General features: G+C 54.4%; 4 protein-coding genes across 4 annotated transcripts in view; all 4 read right to left on the bottom strand.

Moving 5' to 3' along the window:
• Nucleotides 1-2,926, bottom strand: part of kcnc3a (potassium voltage-gated channel, Shaw-related subfamily, member 3a) — a 110,000-nt gene extending 107,074 nt beyond the window's left edge. Inside the window, exon 1 of the mRNA XM_088646291.1 lies at nucleotides 2,742-2,926. The gene's annotated coding sequence lies outside the window, so the exon portion shown is untranslated. The remainder of the gene's footprint in view (nucleotides 1-2,741) is intronic.
• LOC148654302 (uncharacterized) overlaps nucleotides 1-23,846 on the bottom strand; it is a 75,457-nt gene extending 51,611 nt beyond the window's left edge. The window contains exon 1 of the mRNA XM_088646312.1: nucleotides 23,382-23,846. The gene's annotated coding sequence lies outside the window, so the exon portion shown is untranslated. The remainder of the gene's footprint in view (nucleotides 1-23,381) is intronic.
• saxo3 (stabilizer of axonemal microtubules 3) lies at nucleotides 4,650-12,016 on the bottom strand. Its single transcript, XM_088646379.1, is given in 6 exon segments — nucleotides 4,650-5,348; nucleotides 5,350-5,530; nucleotides 6,744-6,862; nucleotides 8,414-8,527; nucleotides 8,800-9,000; nucleotides 10,159-12,016. Coding segments are annotated over 6 exon segments (945 nt in total). The 5' UTR covers nucleotides 10,261-12,016; the 3' UTR covers nucleotides 4,650-5,120.
• Nucleotides 12,134-23,186, bottom strand: lin7b (lin-7 homolog B (C. elegans)). The gene is made up of 6 exons (XM_088646404.1): nucleotides 23,049-23,186; nucleotides 21,535-21,653; nucleotides 21,311-21,382; nucleotides 18,707-18,916; nucleotides 14,286-14,449; nucleotides 12,134-13,792 (listed from the first exon to the last, which is right to left on the bottom strand). The coding sequence occupies exons 1-6, from the start codon at nucleotides 23,083-23,085 to the stop codon at nucleotides 13,771-13,773; spliced, it is 624 nt and encodes a 207-aa protein (XP_088502530.1). The 5' UTR covers nucleotides 23,086-23,186; the 3' UTR covers nucleotides 12,134-13,770.
• Nucleotides 23,847-24,884: the final 1,038 nt, after the last annotated feature.

Below are 24,884 nucleotides of genomic sequence, written 5' to 3'. Positions count from 1 at the left end.
GTATGTGAGATCGGGGTCTGAACCCTCTGTCATTCTCTCCAGGAATGAGCCAGGGAGCCACTGCGAGAGTGCAGACTGGGCTCGAGATCTATACCCTCTTTATAAAGATATATATAGGAGAGCAGAAGTATGTGAGATCGGGATCTGAACCCTCTGTCATTCTCTCCAGGAATGAGCCAGGGAGCCACTGCGAGAGTGCAGACTGGGCTCGAGGAAGATGAGAAAAAAGGAAGCTCACGAGGCGAGATGTATACTCTCTTTATAAAGATATATATAGGAGAGCAGAAGTATGCGAGATCGGGATCTGAACCCTCTGTCATTCTCTCCAGGAATGAGCCAGGGAGCCACTGCGAGAGTGCAGACTGGGCTCGAGATCTATACCCTCTTTATATAGATGTATATAGGAGGGTGGAAGTTTGTGAGGTTAGTATATGAACCCTCCGTCACTCTCACCAGGAATGAGTCAGGGAGACGCACCCAGACTGCAGATCGGGCTCGCCGGAGGTGTGCCAAGGAAAACTCAGCAGGGGCGAGGTTAGGATCTAACTATGGAGCCCTGCTATGAACTCGCTGGTCTCTGCACAAAACAGGTTTGGCAATTGGGTGAGATGCTAGCGAAGGTAATAAAAAGACTGATGTGCCCGAGAGTATCTGGAGTGACTCTCCTAGCTGAGGGAATGTCAGTCTGATCTTCACAATGGGGAGGGTGTAGTTCAGATCCTAGCGAAAGTAATAGAGGGAATTTTCTGTAGTAATGATGCAGGACAGTGATTTCTAATAGATTATATGTACACTACACTGTACTGTAGTAATACTGTACTATACAACTGAGAGAACAGTGATTTCTCATGGGTGATACTGTACACTACATTGTACTGTAGTAATACTGTACTATAGTACTATACAACTGAGAGAACAGTGATTTCTAATAGATGATATGTACACTACACTGTACTGTAGTAATACTGTACTATAGTACTATACAACTGAGAGAACAGTGATTTCTAATAGATGATATGTACACTACACTGTACTGTAGTAATACTGTACTATAGTACTATACAACTGAGAGAACAGTGATTTCTAATAGATGATACTGTACACTACACTGTACTGTGGTAATACTGTACTATAGTACTATACAACTGAGAGAACTGATTTCTAATAGATGATACTGTACACTAAACTGTACTGTAGTAATACTGTATTATAGACTATACAACTGACAGAGCAGTGATTTCTAATGCGTGATACTGTACACTACACTGTACTGTAGTAATACTGTACTATGGTAGTAAACAACTGAGAGAACAGTGATTTCTAATGGGCGATACTGTACACTACACTGCACAACATGATAATAATAGTACTGTCTAATGGAGCTATAACGCACTGTGACATGAATTGATTTCTGTTGTGGTACATTAACGCTGTATACAGTATACCCTACTGTACTTGATACCGTGCTGCTGTGAAACTGTACTCTGATGCTATATTACAGAGAGGCGATATACCCAGTGTATGTATGAGTCCCCTGCTTTTCCCCTCGCTGTTTACCATCGCGCTGTCTGTCTGTTTCTCCCGCAGGAACACGGGGCTGGGCCTTCCTAATACTGACACACACACACACAGATCACAACACTCACACACACACAGATCACAACACTGACACACACACACAGACAGATCACGACACTGACACACACACACAGACAGATCACAACACTGAAACACACACAGATCACAACACTGACACACACACACAGACAGATCACGACACTGACACACACACACAGACAGATCACAACACTGACACACACACAGATCACGACACTGACACACACACACAGACAGATCACAACACTCACACACACAGATCACAACACTGACACACACACAGATCACAACACACACAGATCACAACACTGACACACACACGGATCACAACACTGACACACACACAGAGACAGATCAGAGAGACAGCTGGACAGACAGAGTCAGGTGCTGTGCTATGTGCTGCATGTGACAGACTGCCCCAGTTAAACTTCTCTCCCTGTCTCCCAGCCCGAGCGCGAGCCAGCACTGGGCTGCAGTCCCAGGGGCTGGCACTGCTGGTCTGGCCTGGCAACAGCCACTGGGAGGCACCCCTCCCTGTCCCCCTGTCCCCCTGTCCGCCTGTCCACCCTGGGGCTGAGCACGCCGCCCCTCGCCCCAGCCCCGCCGTCCGCCTGTCCCCCTGTCCGCCTGTCCACCTGTCCCCCTCTCCGCCTGTCCACCCTGGGGCTGAGCACCCCTCCCCTCACCCCAGCCCCGCCGTCCGCCTGTCCACCTGTCCCCCTGTCCGCCTGTCCACCCTGGGGCTGAGCACGCTGCCCCTCGCCCCAGCCCTGCCGTCCGCCTGTCCACCTGTCCACCTGTTCGCCTGTCCACCCTGGGGCTGAGCACCCCTCCCCTCGCCCCAGCCCCGCCGTCCGCCTGTCCACCTGTCCACCTGTCCGCCTGTCCACTCAGCACGCCGCCCCTCGGGACTGGTACGGCTTCAGCAGCCCTCACCCCGGGGGACACAACACCCGGCACGGAAGGGAGGCTTCTCTAACACCGCAGTGACCGGCGGTGGGGTCCGTGCGTGAACGAGGACGAGAGAGCAGGATCTCCTGCGCGCGCGCGCGCACGGCTCGGTGCCGGGGTCGAACGGGCCGGGCCGGGCCGGGCCGGGCCGGGCCGGGCCGGGCTGGACTTACCTGTTGCCGGAGCCAGCTGCTGGGCGCGCACGTCCACGCGGAGGCAGGCAGGCAGGGAGACGGGCGCGCGGCTGGCGGGGTCCCCCTGCGGCAACCCGAGACCCCCCAGAGGCAGAGGCGCGTGCGGATCCGAAAAAAAAAACCAGGGCGCGTGTCGGACCTCGCCAAGACGCAGGCAGGCGCGCTCAGCTCAGCCCCCCAGTGCGCGACCCCGCCGGGCGGGTGTCCTGGCCGCCTCGTCAAGAAGCCGAAACCGCACGACCATCAACACGACTGCACCCGAGGAAGGGGAGCGCTCTCTTCCTCTCCGTGTGCGCTCCTCGGGGGCCGCCGGCGTCTGCCTCTCCCGGAGCCCCAGGGGGGGTGTCTCCGCCGGCTCGGGGGGCTCTCCGCTTCCTGGGGGTCTCTCTGTCTCGCTCCCCTGTCTCGGGGTGTTGATCTCCCTCGCAGGCTCCAGCAACAAGCGAGACGAGAAGCACCGAACACACCTCTCTCTCTCCTCTCTCTCTCTCTCTCTCTCTCTCCTCCCTCCCGTGTCTCCGGTCACACCACGCGTCTGAGCCGTCTTCCTGCTCCCTCTCCTCCGTGTGTGTGTGTGTGTGTGCGTGCGTGTTCTGTCGAATCGTCTCGGCTGACTGATCGGGGTTTATCTTTGAGAAAAAGGAAGAAATGAGCCGCAGCCGGCCAACAGCTGGTTAAGAGACTGAGAGAGAGGAGGAGGAGGAGGAAGGGGGGGGACGTCAATCGGAGGGTCAGTCCCTGAGAAGGGGGGCGGCGGCGGCGGCGATCGCCCTGAATCCGTGAGACGCACACGCGCGCGAGCTCCCGTGGATGTGCGCGTGTCTGGATCCACCTCGGCGCTGGGTCTCCACACGCACACACACACACGTCTCTCTCTCTCTCTCTCTCTCTGGGTCTGGGTGTGGCCGGGGGGAGCAGTCTGGACGGGTTTGGGGGTGCAGCTCCGTGGCGACCGATCGTGCCGCGAAGAGGAAAGGACGCGAGTCTGCAGGGTGGTGTGTGTGTGTGTGTGTGAGGATGTGTCACCGGTCGTGTGTGTGTGTGTGTCGTCCATGAAAGATAACCGCGCCCGCTCTCTCCGGCGGACGCGCTCGGGAGAGGATCACACTGATCACAGAGGCGACGGACCCCCTCCGCCCCGCCCCCCGCGGGCCGGTAGCAGGCCGACCGCTCCTCCACCGCCCTCCGCCTGACTGAGGGGTTTTATTTACAGCGCGAATAAGGACAGTCCACTCTTCTTACAGTACAGTGCACCCCCACCCCCTCAGGGCAGTGTTCATGTACTGGAGTGTCCAGTCAGTGTGTCACCTGAGGCTGCTGCTGGGAGAGGTGTTAGTGGGGCCAGCAGGGGGCGCTCTCACCCTGCTGTCTGTGTGGGTCCTCATGCCCCCAGTACAGTGACGGGGACACTACACTGTAAACAGGCGCCGTCCTTCAGATGAGACGTAAAACCGAGGTCCTGACTCTCTGTGGTCATGAACAATCCCAGGGTGCCTCTCGAGAAGAGTAGGGGTGTCACCCCAGTGTCCTGGTCAAACTCCCCCCTGGCCTTTACCCCTCATGGCCTCCTAATCACCCCCCTCTCTGAACTGGCTCCATCCCTCTGCTCTCCTCCCACTGAGAGCTGGTGTGTGTGAGAGGACTGGAGCATCATCCAGGTGGGGGTGCAGGGGATCCCCATGAGCTGTACAGTGCTCTGAGTGGGGTGTGCAGACAGGCGCTATAGAAGTGTGAGGAATTATTATTATTATTATTATTATTATTATTACGTTCATTTTAATGTTCTTTGCTGTACCCAAGCCGCGGGCGAGGCCCCCCTCTGCTGGCCGGAGCCGGAACTGCAGGGGCGCGCAGGAGCAGCGCGCAATGAGACGCGTCAGGCCTCCCTCTCGCGAAATCTCTTTATTACCCCAGTTTGTTACCATACAAGACAGCGCCCTGCACACGCGAGGTTAACATTCAACACAAGAAAAGCGCAATAATCCAGAGGCTCTTGGCGACACAGCCAGGCAGGGGAGGAAGACAATTACAGCGACACTGAGAGGCTCTATGAATATAATCTAATATAATCTAATATAGATACTGTAGGCTACAGTCTAGAGAAGAGCCGCCATCATACAGAAGACTTTAAAAGACAGGTGTGAAAACGACCAGCTCCTCGCAGAGAGGTAAGCCCGCTGAGACACAACACCGGGCACAACGCAGAGCACGCTCCAACACCACAGGGGCTGCGCCAGGGCCCCTCGGAGGGGGGGAGTGACGAAGGCAGGTGAGGAAGGCCCGGGGGACCCCGCTGTCGTCAGGAGAGAGGGGAGAGAGGGGGGGGGCCTCCCCAGAAACGCCCCCCCACCCCGTCGCTCACAGTGTGATGGGTCGCTGACGCCCGTAGGTCTGGCTCTCCGTTTTGTACATGTGGGGGACCCCCAGGACTGCGCAGAGCGCCCCCCCGCCCCCCCTGAGGGGCCGGGCGGAGCTCACAGCCCCGGGGGACCATGCGGGCCGGCGAAGGGGGGGGTAGCTCTCTTGGTAGACGCTCGTCCGGCCCCGGTGGGGCAGGGGGGTGGGGCAGGGGGGCGGGTCGGGGGGGCAGGCGGGGGTGGCAGGAGGCCGCGGGCGGGGCCTTGTGGGCGGGGATCCGGCTGAAGGCTCCGCCCAGGGGGCGCGGGCACTCGGGGGGGTCGGGTTTGTCACCCCAACCCTCTGTGGAGCCCCATCCAGGAGGAGTGTGATCGAGGGCGAAGCCAGCGAATGGAGAGAGGATCTCTGAGCTACAGAGAGAGAGATTAATACACACTGGACACTCCAGGACATGAACACTGCACTGAGAGAGAGAGGGGTTCATACAGACACACTGACTGGACACTCCAGTACATGAACACTGCACTGAGAGAGAGAGGGGTTCATACAGACACACTGACTGGACACTCCAGTACATGAACACTGCACTGAGAGAGAGAGGGGTTCATACAGACACACTGACTGGACACTCCAGTACATTAACACTGCACTGAGAGAGAGAGGGGTTAATACAGACACACCGACTGGACACTCCAGTACATTAACACTGCACTGAGAGAGAGAGGGGTTAATACACACACACTGACTGGACACTCCAGTACATGAACACTGCACTGAGAGAGAGAGGGGTTAATACAGACACACTGACTGGACACTCCAGTACATGAACACTGCACTGAGAGAGAGAGGGGTTCATACAGACACACTGACTGGACACTCCAGTACATGAACACTGCACTGAGAGAGAGAGGGGTTAATACACACACACTGACTGGACACTCCAGTACATGAACACTGCACTGAGAGAGAGAGGGGTTAATACAGACACACTGACTGGACACTCCAGTACATTAACACTGCACTGAGAGAGAGAGGGGTTAATACAGACACACCGACTGGACACTCCAGTACATTAACACTGCACTGAGAGAGAGAGGGGTTAATACACACACACTGACTGGACACTCCAGTACATGAACACTGCACTGAGAGAGAGAGGGGTTAATACAGACACACTGACTGGACACTCCAGTACATGAACACTGCACTGAGAGAGAGAGAGGGGTTCATACAGACACACTGACTGGACACTCCAGTACATGAACACTGCACTGAGAGAGAGAGGGGTTAATACAGACAGACTGACTGGACACTCCAGTACATTAACACTGCACTGAGAGAGAGAGAGGGGTGAATGCAGACAGAAAGCAGTAACAGACTGTACTCCTTGCCCATCTGTGATGTGACTGCAGACATGGGGCTTTTGTATGGTGGAGGTGCTGAGGGCATCACAGATACCAGCAGCCTCTCTGTCTCTCAGCAGTATGACTCACTGCAGAACAGCAGGGTTTTCCCTGTGAATGCCAATCGCCAGGTCCGCATTCTCGCCGCCACACACAACACAGTCACACACATTCACACGGCCAGCTTCACAGCGCCACACCGCCCCCTGCTGGCCAGTACCTGTCATAGCGCCGGTAGTCCAGATGAGTGGTGCTGAGACTGGGCTCTTTCATGAGCAGGACCCTGCCAGCACTGGGCTGTCCGCTCAGCGGCGGGTTCATCGCGCCGCTGGACAGCAGCTGACTCAAAGAAAAACAAAACCACTGCTGAAACACAGAGACACCACTCCAGATTCCCTTATAACAGCCTGTGGACAGTGTGTAAACACACAGACACTCCAGATTCCCTTATAACAGCCTGTGGACAGTGTGTAAAGACACAGACACTCCAGATTCCCTTATAACAGCCTGTGGACAGTGTGTAAACACACAGACACTCCAGATTCCCTTATAACAGCCTGTGGACAGTGTGTAAACACACAGACACTCCAGATTCCCTTATAACAGCCTGTGGACAGTGTGTGAACACACAAACACTCCAGATTCCCTTATATCAGCCTGTGGACAGTGTGTGAACACACAGACACTCCAGATTCCCTTATAACAGCCTGTGGACAGTGTGTGAACACACAGACACTCCAGATTCCCTTATAACAGCCTGTGGACAGTGTGTGAACACACAGACACTCCAGATTCCCTTATAACAGCCTGTGGACAGTGTGTGAACACACAGACACTCCAGATTCCCTTATAACAGCCTGTGGACAGTGTGTGAACACACAGACACTCCAGATTCCCTTATAACAGCCTGTGGACAGTGTGTGAACACACAGACACTCCAGATTCCCTTATAACATCCTGTGGACAGTGTGTAAACACACAGACACTCCAGATTCCCTTATAACAGCCTGTGGACAGTGTGTAAACACACAGACACTCCAGATTCCCTTATAACAGCCTGTGGACAGTGTGTAAACACAGACACTCCAGATTCCCTTATAACAGCCTGTGGACAGTGTGTAAACACACAGACACTCCAGATTCCCTTATAACAGCCTGTGGACAGTGTGTAAACACATACACTCCAGATTCCCTTATAACAGCCTGTGGACAGTGTGTGAACAGACAGACACTCCAGATTCCCTTATAACAGCCTGTGGACAGTGTGTGAACACACAGACACTCCAGATTCCCTTATAACAGCCTGTGGACAGTGTGTGAACACACAGACACTCCAGATTCCCTTATAACAGCCTGTGGACACTGTGTGAACACACAGACACTCCAGATTCCCTTATAACAGCCTGTGGACAGTGTGTGAACACAGACACTCCAGATTCCCTTATAACAGCCTGTGGACAGTTTGTAAACACACAGACACTCCAGATTCCCTTATAACAGCCTGTGGACAGTGTGTAAACACACAGACACTCCAGATTCCCTTATAACAGCCTTTGGACAGTGTGTGAACACACAGACACTCCAGATTCCCTTATAACAGCCTGTGGACAGTGTGTAAACACACAGACACTCCAGATTCCCTTATAACAGCCTGTGGACAGTGTGTAAACACACAGACACTCCAGATTCCCTTATAACAGCCTGTGGACAGTGTGTAAACACACAGACACTCCAGATGATCTTACACCAGCCTGTGGACAGTGTGTAAACACACAGACACTCCAGATTCCCTTATAACAGCCTGTGGACAGTGTGTAAACACACAGACACTCCAGATGATCTTACACCAGCCTGTGGACAGTAGTTGAAGAAGGAGCTGGTCTGTCTCACCTGCTGTGGGCTGGCGGTCAGCGGCTGTATGTCCTCAGACATTCGCTGGCCTCGATATCTGTCCTTCATTTCGCTGACAGGCTGAGAGGAGAACGTCACCTGTCTGCTGCGCACCTGAGAGAGACAGAGAGAGTGACAGAGCTCATCCACTGAGAGCATGGCTTTTCTACACTGCTGGGAGCGCAGAGACTGAGCTCTTCTCTGTCCAGAAACAGCTCATGCTGTTTCCAGTCAGCTTCCTGCTCACCCAGTCAGACAGCAGGACATGCAGCGCCTCTGTGATGCACACTGGGTCGGCGGGCTGTTTGTGCCCATATTTGCAACCAGTACAAAGGCGTTTCAGACCAGTGGCCCTCTCTGAAGTGCACAGCCAGAGGAGTGCTCACCCTGTCAGCCAGCTCGTCAAGGAACATCACCGACCAATGGGGAGGCGCTTTTGGGTAGTGGGGGTGGGACAAGGGCCCAGCCTTGGACTTCCTGTCATGCTCAGTGCTGGTGGTTGTAGCATAGTGACTAACAAGCTCATCTACAGCTGAGACTTTCAGAGACTCCTGCAGGATAGGAGGGAGCACTGCACCTAGAGAGGACTGAGAGAGAGGGGTTAATACAGACACCCTGACTGGACACTCCAGTACATGAACACTGAGAGAGAGGGGTTAATACACACACACTGACTGGACACTCCAGTACATGAACACTGCACTGAGAGAGAGAGGGGTTAATACACACACACTGACTGGACACTCCAGTACATGAACACTGCACTGAGAGAGAGAGGGGTTAATACACACACACTGACTGGACACTCCAGTACATGAACACTGCACTGAGAGAGAGAGGGGTTCATACAGACACACTGACTGGACACTCCAGTACATGAACACTGCACTGAGAGAGAGAGGGGTTAATACAGACACACTGACTGGACACTCCAGTACATTAACACTGCACTGAGAGAGAGAGGGGTTAATACAGACACACTGACTAGACACTCCAGTACATGAACACTGCACTGAGAGAGAGAGGGGTTCATACAGACACACTGACTGGACACTCCAGTACATGAACACTGCACTGAGAGAGAGGGGTTCATACAGACACACTGACTGGACACTCCAGGACATTAACACTGCACTGAGAGAGAGAGGGGTTAATACACACACACTGACTGGACACTCCAGTACATTAACACTGCACTGAGAGAGAGAGAGGGGTTAATACACACACACTGACTGGACACTCCAGTACATTAACACTGCACTGAGAGAGAGAGGGGTTAATACAGACACACTGACTGGACACTCCAGTACATGAACACTGCACTGAGAGAGAGAGGGGTTCATACAGACACACTGACTGGACACTCCAGTACATGAACACTGCACTGAGAGAGAGAGGGGTTAATACAGACACACTGACTGGACACTCCAGTACATTAACACTGCACTGAGAGAGAGGGGGGTTAATACACACACACTGACTGGACACTCCAGTACATGAACACTGCACTGAGAGAGAGAGGGGTTAATACACACACACTGACTGCACACTCCAGTACATGAACACTGCACTGAGAGAGAGAGGGGTTAATACACACACACTGACTGGACACCCCAGTACATTAACACTACACTGAGAGAGAGAGGGGTTCATACAGACACACTGACTGGACAGTCCAGTACATGAACACTGCACTGAGAGAGAGAGCAGCGATACAGTAGCTGGAGGAAGAAGAGCGGACTGACCCGCAGTCTCTCCGCGGTGCAGGGCGGGCGCGGACGGAACCTGAGTCCGATCTCGGTGCTGGTTCTGGCCCGGTCCGCCTTCTCCCTCTCTGCCGCTCCCATCCTCACGATCCCCGGGAGGCAGAGCTGCTAGGGGCCACTCTCCAGCGCGGGACAGCTACACGGAGGGGCGTCGGGAGAAGGTTGCGGGTGAGTCCGGTCGAGCCCGTATCGCGGATCAGGTAGCAGCGGTCGGCGCGTCTCCCGGCGTCCGGGGCGGCGGCTGGAGTTGTGTACCGGCGTCGCCGTGGTGACCAGCCCGCCTCCGAGGCTCTGTGACGTCACGGCCTCTGCCCTCCCCCTTCCCCGCCGGGCACGGCGTGACGTCATGCTCCCGGAGACGCTGTTATCCCGGATCAGCTGTAGCGGTGACGCAGGAAGACGCCCTGACCGGGCCTCACGCTTTTCCTGCACAAGTGGCAGTTGCAGACGCGATCGCGAGCGTTCGCCACGCGGCGCTGGGGGTTATCAGCTGGACTGTGGATACGTGTCATCATTGTAATTCTTATGTTGAAGTTTTAATAAGCGCGTTCATCATGAGGGATGTGCTACGGGTATAAACGGTAGATACTCACCCCCCCCGGCGCGGAGAAGACACAGACTGGCGTGAGAGACAGCTCACGTACACTCCCAGCCCCGGTCCGGTACGGTCCGGTCCGGTCCGACCAGCCGCCGCCGCCGCCCTTAAACCCGCGGGCTCGGTTTGAAAAGGCCGGGGTGGGTGTGGGGGGTGCCTGTCTGGTGTCGCTCAACCCAGTTCCGCTTTCTGAGCGTTCAAGGGCGGGAGCGGAATTGGACGCGACGATCCCCCGGGAGATCCGCTCTGTCCCAGACACGGGAGCGAGCGGGTCACTCCCAGGAGAGGAGAAACGGAGGGACGTCCCGTTAATTAACTCGATTAATGCCTCGCACCTCTACAGCACCTGTCTGCACACTCCACTCTGAGCGCTGTACAGCTCCTGGGGATCCCCTGCACCCCCACCTGGATGATGCTCCAGTCCTCTCACACACACCAGCTCTCAGTGGGAGGAGAGCTGAGGGATGGAGCCAGTTCAGAGAGGGGGGTTATTAGGAGGCCATGAGGGGTAAAGGCCAGGGGGGGGTTTGGCCAGGACACTGGGGTGACACCCCTACTCTTCCAAACCGAGAGCTGGTGACAGGCGGACAGCTGGGGAAAGACCGACTGGCCAGCAGGCCGAGTCAGGTCTTCAGCTGGCCCAGCGGCCCAGGAGCTCCCAGTGGGTCCAGTTCCTGCAGAGACCGAATTCCCAGGACAGGGGCTGTCCTTCATCACCGCTGGCTGGGGCCCTGGGTTCAGTTCCTGACCCGGGTGCTGTCTGTGTGGAGTCTGCATGTTCTTGTGTGTGTGTGTGTGTGTGTGTGTGTGTGTGTGTCCTGTGATGGACTGGCCCTGGTGTGAGTGTGTGTGTGTCCTGTGATGGACTGGCCCTGGTGTGTGTGTGTGTGTGTGTGTGTGTGTGTGTGTGTGTGTGTGTGTGTGTGTGTGTGTGTGTGTGTGTGTGTGTGTGTGTGTCCTGTGATGGACTGGCCCTGGTGTGAGTGTGTGTGTGTGTGTGTCCTGTGATGGACTGGCCCTGGTGTGAGTGTGTGTGCGTGCGCGAGTGTGTGTGTGTGTGTGTGTGTGTGTGTGTCCTGTGATGGACTGGCGTCCTGTCCAGAGCGTAACCAGCCTTGCCCCCAGTGCTTGCTGGGATAGGCTCCGGCTCCCCTGTGCCTCCTGGACTGGACACAGCGGTCAGGCAGCGGGTGGCTGGACCGAGGGAGGGAGTGTTCAAGCTGAACAGCAGCCAGAGGAGCTCGGGTGCGAGCACAGACAGGCGCAGCTGGCAGGGGTTCCCAGGCCCCAGTGGGCTGGCCCAGCGATCCTGCCTCTGTTTTTACTATATAATACAGTCAATAAAGACACAATGATGAGTTTACTGAGGATCACACTTTAATTATTGTTGAATAATGAATTAGAGTATTTATTTTAAATTATATTTACATTGTATTTCATTCTAATGTATCAGTTAATTATATTTAATTAGTGTTTAAATTTAGGGGTCAGGGGGTGCAGTATCAGCACCAGGAGTATTAGTGACAGGGGACTGCAGTATCAGTAGTATTAGTGACAGGAGTATTAGGGGTCAGTGGACCGCAGTATCAGTAGCAGGAGTATTAGTGACAGTAGTATTAGGAGTCAGGGAACTGCAGTATCCAGTGGCAGGAGTATTAATGACAGGAGTATTAGGGTTCAGGGGACTGCAGTATCAGTAGTGGGAGTATTAGTGACAGGAGTATTAGGAGTCAGGGAACTGCAGTATCAGTAGTGGGAGTATTAGTGACAGGAGTATTAGGAGTCCGGGGACTGCAGTATCAGTAGTGGGAGTATTAGTGACAGGAGTATTAGGAGTCAGGGAACTGCAGTATCAGTAGTGGGAGTATTAGTGACAGGAGTATTAGGAGTCCGGGGACTGCAGTATCAGTAGTGGGAGTATTAGTGACATGAGTATTAGGAGTCAGGGAACTGCAATATCAGTAGTGGGAGTATTAGTGACAGGAGTATTAGGAGTCGGGGGACTGCAGTATCAGTATTGAGAGTATAAGTGACAGGAGTATTAGGAGTCGGGGAACTGCAGTATCAGTAGTGGGAGTATTAGTGACATGAGTATTAGGAGTCGGGGGACTGCAGTATTAGTGAGAGTATTAGTGACATGAGTATTAGGAGTCGGGGGACTGCAGATCCTTGGAAATGAGCTCACACACGTTTGAGAAACAAGCAGATCAAGAACAAAACATCTCACTTCATTATCATTTACTCATGTACTGACAAATCCTAAGATCATAAATACATAAAAAACACAGAGCGCCATGTACACTGTACCATGAGACTACAGACACGGGTGTTCCTTCACACAGACAGGCCTGGTCCTGCGCCGGGTCTGTCTCCCACTTCAGGAGAGGAGTGGGGATCACAGGAAGGGATCTCGAGACAAGCCAGCTGTATCTCAGAACCAGACCTGTCTGATAACGGGCCCAGAGGGACAGCAGTACCTTCACAGAGCCCCACGGAGCCCGGTCTGGTGACGAAGGAGACGTAGTATGAGCTGAGACAAGGCATACGCTGAGTTTCTACCGATCAGCTGGTGATGGGACATTAAAAGGAAGATACAGATGAGGCAGACTGGTTTCTCCACAGTACTCTACAGACCCAATGATGAAGACGACGACGACGACGACGATGATGATGAAATCAGACTGATTTTCCCTCGCAATATTCTACAGACCTGATGATGACGACGATGAAGCTGAAATGAAGACACAGATGAGCTTGACTGGTTTCTTTTTCCAAAGTTTTCTACACGTCAGATGGTGATGGTACAGTTAGTTAGCAGATGAGCTAGACTGCGTTGCTGTTTGGCGGTCAGGACTGACAGCAGACCTCCACAGTGCTGTATTAACCAGTAGTGATGAAGCAGGACTGGTCCTGTTAACTTTGAACCTTATTGGACGAGACGTTTCTTTGGACAGGTTAAGCAGGACAAGTTGCCTGCAACAGAGAGGTTAGACTTTCTAACCCCGAGACTCCAGGGACCTGTCAGAAAGAGAGAGAGAGAGAGAGGGGTTCATACAGACACACTGACTGGACACTCCAGTACATTAACACTGCACTGAGAGAGAGAGGGGTTCATACAGACACACTGACTGGACACTCCAGTACATGAACACTGCACTGAGAGAGAGAGAGGGGTTCATACAGACACACTCAGTGTGGTACAGGTGTAGTGCTGTAGTAAAGGTCTAACACTGTAGCACGAGTCAGGGAAGTAATATCCAATCGGCACTTCGAAAACCGAAGGGCCTGCGAACATATGTTTTGTATGTTGGTAGAATTTAAACCTGTAACAACAACTCTTCTGTTTAACATCCGAATGAATAAATATTCATGTAGCAAAGACGGGCCCACTGAGCAAAATCATTCAAGACCCACAGGACCCCACAGACGCGGTCCTACGAGGCACCCCAGGGCCCGCGGGGGCTCCCCCTTCCCCGCCCCGCCCCCCCGTCGTGCAGCCGGGGTTCCTCACGAGTAGCTGCTGTGCTGCTGGCGGCGCCGGGCGCTCCTCATCTTCTCGAACCGGGCCTCCATCTCCTCCAGGACCTTGGGGGTGTAGCGGACGACCAGCTTGACCGAGCCGTGGGCGGCCTTCAGCAGCTCCACCGCCTTCTCGTGGTGCTCCCCCTCCACACTCTGAGGGCAACGGCAACGAGAGCGCGGCGTCAGAGGGCGGCGGGTTGAGACAAGATGGCAGCCCTCGTGTGGGCCGCATTCCCCAGAAAGCTGTGGGGAAGGAGCTCCTCCTGCCCCGAGTCACCTGACCGGTTTTGGAATGAGCTGCTGCTGCCCTGAGTCACCTGACCAGTTTCTGGAATGAGCTGCTGCTGCACTGAGTCACCTGACCGGTTTTGGAATGAGCTGCTGCTGCCCTGAGTCACCTGACCAGTTTCTGGAATGAGCTGCTGCTGCACTGAGTCACCTGACCGGTTTCTGGAATGAGCTGCTGCTGCCCTGAGTCACCTGACCGGTTTCTGGAATGAGCTGCTGCTGCACTGAGTCACCTGACCAGTTTCTGGAATGAGCTGCTGCTGCACTGAGTCACCTGACCGGTTTTGGAATGAGCTGCTGCTGCCCTGAGTCACCTGACCAGTTTCTGGAATGAGCTGCTGCTGCTGCACTGAGTCACCTGACCAGTTTCTGGAATGAGCTGCTGCTGCACTGAGTCACCTGACCGGTTTTGGAATGAGCTGCTGCTGCCCTGAGTCACCTGACCAGTTTCTGGAATGAGCTGCTGCTGCACTGAGTCACCTGACCGGTTTCTGGAATGAGCTGCTGCTGCCCTGAGTCACCTGACCGGTTTCTGGAATGAGCTGCTGCTGCACTGAGTCACCTGACTGGTTTTGGAATGAGCTGCTGCTGCCCTGAGTCACCTGACCAGTTTCTGGAATGAGCTGCTGCCCCTTGGCTAAATAATGGAATTACTTACAAATCACAACTCTTCAGTAAAGTGTGCGTTTCATGTATTGTCAAGCAATGAGAGACTAAAAATGCTGTACAAATGAAAAGGTAATTAAAGAGGAGATTAAAGTACTGATTTGAGTGTGTGAGGGTTAGTGGGTGGATAGGTGGATGAGTGTATGTGGGACTGAGTGGTTGAGTGGGCGAGTGGGTGTGGGAGTGGAATGGTGTGTGAGTGTGTTATTGGGTGGATAGGTGGATGAGTGTATGTGGGACTGTGTGGTTGAGTGGGTGAGTGGGTGTGGGAGTGGAATGGTGTGTGAGTGTGTTATTGGGTGGATAGGTGGATGAGTGTATGTGGGACTGGGTGGTTGAGTGGGCGAGTGGGTGTGGGAGTGGAATGGTGTGTGAGTGTGTTATTGGGTGGATAGGTGGATGAGTGGATGTGGGACTGGGTGGGTGGTTGAGTGGGCGAGTGGGTGTGGGAGTGGAATGGTGTGTGAGTGTGTTATTGGGTGGATAGGTGGATGAGTGGATGTGGGACTGGGTGGTTGAGTGGGCGAGTGGGTGTGGGAGTGGAATGGTGTGTGAGTGTGTTATTGGGTGGATAGGTGGATGAGTGGATGTGGGACTGGGTGGGTGGTTGAGTGGGCGAGTGGGTGTGGGAGTGGAATGGTGTGTGAGTGTGTTATTGGGTGGATAGGTGGATGAGTGGATGTGGGACTGGGTGGGTGGTTGAGTGGGCGAGTGGGTGTGGGAGTGGAATGGTGTGTGAGTGTGTTATTGGGTGGATAGGTGGATGAGTGTATGTGGGACTGAGTGGTTGAGTGGGCGAGTGGGTGTGGGAGTGGAATGGTGTGTGAGTGTGTTATTGGGTGGATAGGTGGATGAGTGTATGTGGGACTGGGTGGTTGAGTGGGCGAGTGGGTGTGGGAGTGGAATGGTGTGTGAGTGTGTTATTGGATGGATAGGTGGATGAGTGTATGTGGGACTGCGTGAGTGGTTGAGTGGGCGAGTGGGTGTGGGAGTGGAATGGTGTGTGAGTGTGTTATTGGGTGGATAGGTGGATGAGTGGATGTGGGACTGGGTGGGTGGTTGAGTGGGTGAGTGGGTGTGGGAGTGGAATGGTGTGTGAGTGTGTTATTGGGTGGATAGGTGGATGAGTGGATGTGGGACTGCGTGGGTGGTTGAGTGGGTGAGTGGGTGTGGGAGTGGAATGGTGTGTGAGTGTGTTATTGGGTGGATAGGTGGATGAGTGTATGTGGGACTGTGTGGTTGAGTGGGTGAGTGGGTGTGGGAGTGGAATGGTGTGTGAGTGTGTTATTGGGTGGATAGGTGGATGAGTGGATGTGGGACTGGGTGGTTGAGTGGGCGAGTGGGTGTGGGAGTGGAATGGTGTGTGAGTGTGTTATTGGATGGATAGGTGGATGAGTGGATGTGGGACTGGGTGGTTGAGTGGGCGAGTGGGTGTGGGAGTGGAATGGTGTGTGAGTGTGTTATTGGGTGGATAGGTGGATGAGTGGATGTGGGACTGGGTGGTTGAGTGGGCGAGTGGGTGTGGGAGTGGAATGGTGTGTGAGTGTGTTATTGGATGGATAGGTGGATGAGTGGATGTGGGACTGCGTGGGTGGTTGAGTGGGCGAGTGGGTGTGGGAGTGGAATGGTGTGTGAGTGTGTTATTGGGTGGATAGGTGGATGAGTGTATGTGGGACTGTGTGGTTGAGTGGGCGAGTGGGTGTGGGAGTGGAATGGTGTGTGAGTGTGTTATTGGGTGGATAGGTGGATGAGTGGATGTGGGACTGGGTGGTTGAGTGGGCGAGTGGGTGTGGGAGTGGAATGGTGTGTGAGTGTGTTATTGGATGGATAGGTGGATGAGTGGATGTGGGACTGCGTGGGTGGTTGAGTGGGCGAGTGGGTGTGGGAGTGGAATGGTGTGTGAGTGTGTTATTGGGTGGATAGGTGGATGAGTGGATGTGGGACTGCGTGGGTGGTTGAGTGGGTGAGTGGGTGTGAGAGTGGAATGGTGTGTGAGTGTGTTATTGGGTGGATAGGTGGATGAGTGTATGTGGGACTGCGTGGGTGGGTGAGTGGGTGTGGGAGTGGAATGGTGTGTGAGTGTGTTATTGGGTGGATAGGTGGATGAGTGGATGTGGGACTGCGTGAGTGGTTGAGTGGGCGAGTGGGTGTGGGAGTGGAATGGTGTGTGAGTGTGTTATTGGGTGGATAGGTGGATGAGTGGATGTGGGACTGGGTGGGTGGTTGAGTGGGTGAGTGGGTGTGGGAGTGGAATGGTGTGTGAGTGTGTTATTGGGTGGATAGGTGGATGAGTGGATGTGGGACTGCGTGGGTGGTTGAGTGGGTGAGTGGGTGTGGGAGTGGAATGGTGTGTGAGTGTGTTATTGGGTGGATAGGTGGATGAGTGTATGTGGGACTGGGTGGTTGAGTGGGCGAGTGGGTGTGGGAGTGGAATGGTGTGTGAGTGTGTTATTGGGTGGATAGGTGGATGAGTGTATGTGGGACTGGGTGGTTGAGTGGGCGAGTGGGTGTGGGAGTGGAATGGTGTGTGAGTGTGTTATTGGGTGGATAGGTGGATGAGTGTATGTGGGACTGTGTGGTTGAGTGGGTGAGTGGGTGTGGGAGTGGAATGGTGTGTGAGTGTGTTATTGGGTGGATAGGTGGATGAGTGGATGTGGGACTGGGTGGTTGAGTGGGCGAGTGGGTGTGGGAGTGGAATGGTGTGTGAGTGTGTTATTGGATGGATAGGTGGATGAGTGGATGTGGGACTGGGTGGTTGAGTGGGCGAGTGGGTGTGGGGGTGGAATGGTGTGTGAGTGTGTTATTGGGTGGATAGGTGGATGAGTGGATGTGGGACTGGGTGGTTGAGTGGGCGAGTGGGTGTGGGAGTGGAATGGTGTGTGAGTGTGTTATTGGATGGATAGGTGGATGAGTGGATGTGGGACTGCGTGGGTGGTTGAGTGGGCGAGTGGGTGTGGGAGTGGAATGGTGTGTGAGTGTGTTATTGGGTGGATAGGTGGATGAGTGGATGTGGGACTGCGTGGGTGGTTGAGTGGGCGAGTGGGTGTGGGAGTGGAATGGTGTGTGAGTGTGTTATTGGGTGGATAGGTGGATGAGTGGATGTGGGACTGCGTGGGTGGTTGAGTGGGTGAGTGGGTGTGGGAGTGGAATGGTGTGTGAGTGTGTTATTGGGTGGATAGGTGGATGAGTGGATGTGGGACTGCGTGGGTGGTTGAGTGGGCGAGTGGGTGTGGGAGTGGAATGGTGTGTGAGTGTGTTATTGGGTGGATAGGTGGATGAGTGGATGTGGGACTGCGTGGGTGAGTAGATGTGTGAATGAGTAGATAAGTGGGTGGGAGTGGGTGAGTGGGAGTGGGTGATACTGCAGGTCTAATTCCTGTTCGCCTCTCGCCGCCACACCCTCGACCGACCGGGCCGAGCTGTCCCGGGACGGGGGGGGCGGCCGCGGCCACTGACCACTCCGTTGACGGACAGCAGCTGGTCGCCCCTCTTCAGCCCGCCCTGGCGGTCCGCCACGCCGCCCGGGATGACGCGGGAGATGTAGATGGGCGAGTTCTGCTCCTTGCCCCCCATGATGTTGAAGCCCAGCCCCTCCTCCGTCTTGGGCAGCTCCACCACGCGGGGGTGGGCGTGGCCCTCGCTGGCCGCGAAGGCTGCGACCGTGGCCTGCGGAGAGACGCCACGCTCACTGACCACAGCCTGGACACTGGACACCGGACACCGGACACAGACACACCTGGCTGACCAGAGAGGACAGGCTCACTGACCACAGCCTGGACACTGGACACCGGACACCGGACACAGACACACCTGGCTGCCCAGAGAGGACAGGCTCACTGACCACCGCCTGGACACTGACACTGGACACCGGACACAGACACACCTGGCTGACCAGAGAGGACAGGCTCAGTGACCACAGCCTGGACACCGGACACTGGACACAGACAGACCTGGCTGTGTAGAGAGGACAGGCTCAGTGACCACAGCCTGGACACACACACTGGACACAGAAAGACCTGGCTGACCAGAGAGGAGAGGCTCAGTGACCACAGCCTGGACACCGGACACTGGACACAGACAGACCTGGCTGTGTAGAGAGGACAGGCTCAGTGACCATAGCCTGGACACTGGACACCGGACACAGACACACCTGGCTGACCAGAGAGGACAGGCTCAGTGACCACTGCCTAGCATTGGACACTGGCTGACCTGGCTGTCCAGAGAGGACAGGCTCAGTGACCACAGCCTGGACACTGGCACTGGACACAGACAGACCTGGCTGACCAGAGAGGACAGGCTCACTGACCACTGCCTAGACATTGGACACTGGCTGACCTGGCTGCCCAGGGAGGACAAGCTCAGTGACCACTGTCTGGACACTGACAGTGGACACAGGCTGAAGAACAAACAGTGAGCCTGTCTCTCAATAATAATACAGTGTGTGATCTCCTGTCCCAGCCTGAGGAACAGACAGTGAGCCTGTCTCTCAATAATAATAATACAGTGTGTGATCTCCTGTCCCAGCCTGAGGAACAGACAGTGAGCCTGTCTCTCAATAATAATAATACAGTGTGTGATCTCCTGTCCCAGCCTGAGGAACAGACAGTGAGCCTGTCTCTCAATAATAATAATACAGTGTGTGGTCTCCTGTCCCAGCCTGAGGAACAGACAATGAGCCTGTCTCTCAATAATAATAATACAGTGTGTGATCTCCTGTCCCAGCCTGAGGAACAGACAGTGAGCCTGTCTCTCAATAATAATAATACAGTGTGTGATCTCCTGTCCCAGCCTGAGGAACAGACAATGAGCCTGTCTCTCAATAATAATAATACAGTGTGTGATCTCCTGTCCCAGCCTAAGGAACAGCGAGCCTGTCTCTCAATAATAATAATACAGTGTGTGATCTCCTGTCCCAGCCTGAGGAACAGACAGTGAGCCTGTCTCTCAATAATAATAATACAGTGTGTGATCTCCTGTCCCAGCCTGAGGAACAGACAGTGAGCCTGTCTCTCAATAATAATAATACAATGTGTGATCTCCTGTCCCAGCCTGAGGAACAGACAGTGAGCCCGTCTCTCAATAATAATAATACAGTGTGTGATCTCCTGTCCCAGCCTGAGGAACAGACAGTGAGCCTGTCTCTCAATAATAATAATACAGTGTGTGATCTCCTGTCCCAGCCTGAGGAACAGACAGTGAGCCTGTCTCTCAATAATAATAATACAGTGTGTGATCTCCTGTCCCAGCCTGAGGAACAGACAGTGAGCCTGTCTCTCAATAATAATAATAATACAGTGTGTGATCTCCTGTCCCAGCCTGAGGAACAGACAGTGAGCCTGTCTCTCAATAATAATAATAATACAGTGTGTGATCTCCTGTCCCAGCCTGAGGAACAGACAGTGAGCCCGTCTCTCAATAATAATAATACAGTGTGTGATCTCCTGTCCCAGCCTGAGGAACAGACAGTGAGCCCGTCTCTCAATAATAATAATACAGTGTGTGATCTCCTGTCCCAGCCTGAGGAACAGACAGTGAGCCCGTCTCTCAATAATAATAATACAGTGTGTGATCTCCTGTCCCAGCCTGAGGAACAGACAGTGAGCCCGTCTCTCAATAATAATAATACAGTGTGTGATCTCCTGTCCCAGCCTGAGGAACTGACAGTGAGCCTGTCTCTCAATAATAATAATACAGTGTGTGATCTCCTGTCCCAGCCTGAGGAACAGACAGTGAGCCTGTCTCTCAATAATAATAATACAGTGTGTGATCTCCTGTCCCAGCCTGAGGAACAGACAGTGAGCCTGTCTCTCAATAATAATAATAATACAGTGTGTGACCTCCTGTCCCAGCCTGAGGAACAGACAGTGAGCCTGTCTCTCAATAATAATAATACAGTGTGTGATCTCCTGTCCCAGCCAGAGGAACTGACAGTGAGCCCGTCTCTCAATAATAATACTACAGTCTCTGATACTGTGTCTTAACCCTATGTTATGTTTAATGTGACGTATGTAAATGTCCAATGTCCAATGTCCAATGTCCAATGTCCAAAAGGGGGCGCACCTTTGCTGTAGCCTGGGCTCGGATCTCCGGGCCCCCTGAGATCTCCAGCGTGTCGTAGAGCTGCTCATACACCTGTGGAGGCAGGGAGAGGGGGAGGTGTCAATACGGGCACCAGCACGGGCGCCGCCCATCTGGACACGCCGGGCACCGGTCAGCTCGCACCCACAGCCACCCCGCTGGACCCCCGGCTCCCCTCCCGGCGCCCCGGGACAGCGCGAGCTCACCTCGCGGATGGCGGCGCAGAACTTGCTCTGCAGGACCCTCTGAAGGGCTTGGAGCTTCGGAGGAGCAATCCCACCACTGCGCTGCAGCCGGTCCAGCAGCTCGATCACCCTGCACACGTCTCCAGAGAGAGAGAGGGGTTCATACACATACTGACTGGACACTCCAGTACATGAACACTGCACTGAGAGAGAGAGGGGTTCATACACATACTGACTGGACACTCCAGTACATTAACACTGCACTGAGAGAGAGGGGTTAATACAGACACACTGACTGGACACTCCAGTACATGAACACTGCACTGAGAGAGAGAGGGGTTAATACACACACACTGACTGGACACTCCAGTACATTAACACTGCACTGAGAGAGAGAGGGGTTAATACACACACTGACTGGACACTCCAGTACATGAACACTGCACTGAGAGAGAGAGGGGTTCATACAGACACACTGACTGGACACTCCAGTACATGAACACTGCACTGAGAGAGAGGGGGGTTCATACAGACACACTGACTGGACACTCCAGTACATTAACACTGCACTGAGAGAGAGAGTGGTTCATACACACACACTGACTGGACACTCCAGTACATTAACACTGCACTGAGAGAGAGAGGGGTTAATACACACACTGACTGGACACTCCAGTACATGAACACTGCACTGAGAGAGAGAGGGGTTCATACAGACACACTGACTGGACACTCCAGTACATGAACACTGCACTGAGAGAGAGGGGGGTTCATACAGACACACTGACTGGACACTCCAGTACATGAACACTGCACTGAGAGAGAGGGGTTCATACAGACACACTGACTGGACACTCCAGTACATTAACACTGCACTGAGAGAGAGGGGTTAATACAGTCACACTGACTGGACACTCCAGTACATTAACACTGCACTGAGAGAGAGGGGTTAATACAGTCACACTGACTGGACACTCCAGTACATTAACACTGCACTGAGAGAGAGAGGGGTTAATACAGACACACTGACTGGACACTCCAGTACATGAACACTGCACTGAGAGAGAGAGGGGTTAATACAGACACACTGACTGGACTCAGTACATCAGCTTTAATTCGGTCAGTCCCGTCTCGGCACATGGAGGCGGACTGAGCTACAGACAGCGCTGGGTCCGCACGTCTGTCGGAACCGGGACAGTCCGGCAGCAGAACGGGCCGAGTCAGCTCAGCTCCGACTGCGGGCGGGGAGAGCCCCGTGTTGTCCGAGAGCCGCCGTCACGGAGTCAGGACGGAGGGCAACATGGCGCGATGACCATTCGCGTTAATGAACCTAATCTAATTAATGCTCTCGAGAGTCATTCTCCAGCGCTGCGCAGAGGCTGATCTAAGCCAGACACCCCGGTCCAAGTCACACGGGACGACCGTTCACGACGTCGCAAGGTGCAGTTACATGCGCTCTAATGATGCACCGCGATTATTATTATTATTATTATTATTATTTCGGTGCGCTTAATTACAGGTTCGGAATCGCCTACCTCTCTCCAAGCCCAGCGACTCCGACATAGCTGCCATTTTGACAGCTGTGACGTCATGGCACACGCCCCCGCCGCCAAGGCCACTGCGGCGAGGGGAGGAGCCTCGCCCGTATAAGGGCGGCGGGGGGGCGGGGTCCCGCCTAATAAGGAGAAAGAGGCGGTACATCACCGACAGATGCACAAAGGCGGGCTCGAGCAATAATTGGTTTAATAGTAATAATAATCCTAACACTTACGTAACGCTTTTCTGGATACTCCACTCGTGGCGCAGCACAGCTCCTGGGGATCCCCTCCACCCCCACCTGGATGATGCTCCAGTCCTCTCACACACACCAGCTCTCAGTGGGAGGAGAGCAGAGGGATGGAGCCAGTTCAGAGAGGGGGGTTATTAGGAGGCCATGAGGGGTAAAGGCCAGGGGGGAGTTTGACCAGGACACTGGGGTGACACCCCTACTCTTCTCGAGAGGCACCCTGGGATTGTTCATGACCACAGAGAGTCAGGACCTCGGTTTTACGTCTCATCTGAAGGACGACACCTTTTTACAGTAGAGTGTCCCAGTCACTATACTGGGGCATGAGGACCCACGCAGACCGCAGGGTGAGCGCCCCCTACTGGCCCCACTCACACCTCTCCCAGCAGCAGCCTCAGCTCTCCCAGGAGTCTCCCCTCCAGGTACTGGCCAGGCCCACACTGCTGGGCTCCAGTGGGGCTGTGAGCTGGGAGCTGCAGGGCGACACGGCTGCAGATTTTACTTGGAAGAGCTTGCATGTGTTAAGATAGATCTGTAGCTCAAAGACTACTGGTCCAGTCATACTGTAACCCCTACAGCCCAGAGATCGTCGGTCCAGTCTGGGTCACACTGTAACCCCTACAGCCCAGAGATCGTCGGTCCAGTCTGGGTCACACTGTAACCCCTACAGCCCAGAGATCGTCGGTCCAGTCTGGGTCACACTGTACCCCCACAGTCCAGAGATCACCGGTCCAGTCTGGGTCACACTGTACCCCCACAGTCCAGAGATCGCCGGTCCAGTCTGGTCACACTGTACCCCCACAGTCCAGAGATCACTGGTCCAGTCTGGGTCACACTGTACCCCCACTGTCCAGAGACCACTGGTCCAGTCTGGGTCACACTGTACCCCTACAGTCCAGAGATCACTGGTCCAGTCTGGGTCACACTGTAACCCCACAGTCCAGAGATCACTGGTCCAGTCTGGGTCACACTGTACCCCTACAGTCCAGAGATCACTGGTCCGGTCTGGGTCACACTGTACCCCTACAGTCCAGAGATCGCTGGTCCAGTCTGGGTCACACTGTACCCCCACAGTCCAGAGATCACTGGTCCAGTCTGGGTCACACTGTACCCCTACAGTCCAGAGATCGCCGGTCTAGTCTGGGTCACACTGTACCCCTACAGTCCAGAGATCGCCGGTCTAGTCTGGGTCACACTGTAACCCCACAGTCCAGAGATCACCGGTCCAGTCTGGGTCACACTGTACCCCCACAGTCCAGAGATCACCGGTCCAGTCTGGGTCACACTGTACCCCCACAGTCCAGAGATCGCCGGTCCAGTCTGGGTCACACTGTACCCCTACAGTCCAGAGATCACCGGTCCAGTCTGGGTCACACTGTACCCCCACAGTCCAGAGATCGCCGGTCCAGTCTGGGTCACACTGTACCCCTACAGTCCAGAGATCGCTGGTCCGGTCTGGGTCACACTGTACCCCTACAGTCCAGAGATCGCTGGTCCAGTCTGGGTCACACTGTACCCCTACAGTCCAGAGATCACTGGTCTAGTCTGGGTCACACTGTACCCCTACAGTCCAGAGATCACTGGT

Source organism: Lepisosteus platostomus, chromosome 9, assembly GCF_059453375.1.
Source record: "Lepisosteus platostomus isolate fLepPlt1 chromosome 9, fLepPlt1.hap1, whole genome shotgun sequence".
Lineage (NCBI taxonomy): Eukaryota > Metazoa > Chordata > Actinopteri > Semionotiformes > Lepisosteidae > Lepisosteus > Lepisosteus platostomus.
The sequence above is the reverse complement of the archived record's forward strand: the minus strand, read 5'-3'. Positions and strand labels throughout refer to the sequence as shown.

Excerpts from the sequence above, each read along its gene's own strand:
- lin7b (XM_088646404.1), bottom strand. The coding sequence starts at position 23,085 with ATGGCAGCTATGTCGGAGTCGCTGGGCTTGGAGAGAG. Across the intron at positions 21,654-23,048 it reads GTCGCTGGGCTTGGAGAGAG|ACGTGTGCAGGGTGATCGAG; the intron begins GTAGGCGATTCC and ends CTCTCTCTGGAG. Across the intron at positions 21,383-21,534 it reads TCTGCGCCGCCATCCGCGAG|GTGTATGAGCAGCTCTACGA; the intron begins GTGAGCTCGCGC and ends CTGCCTCCACAG.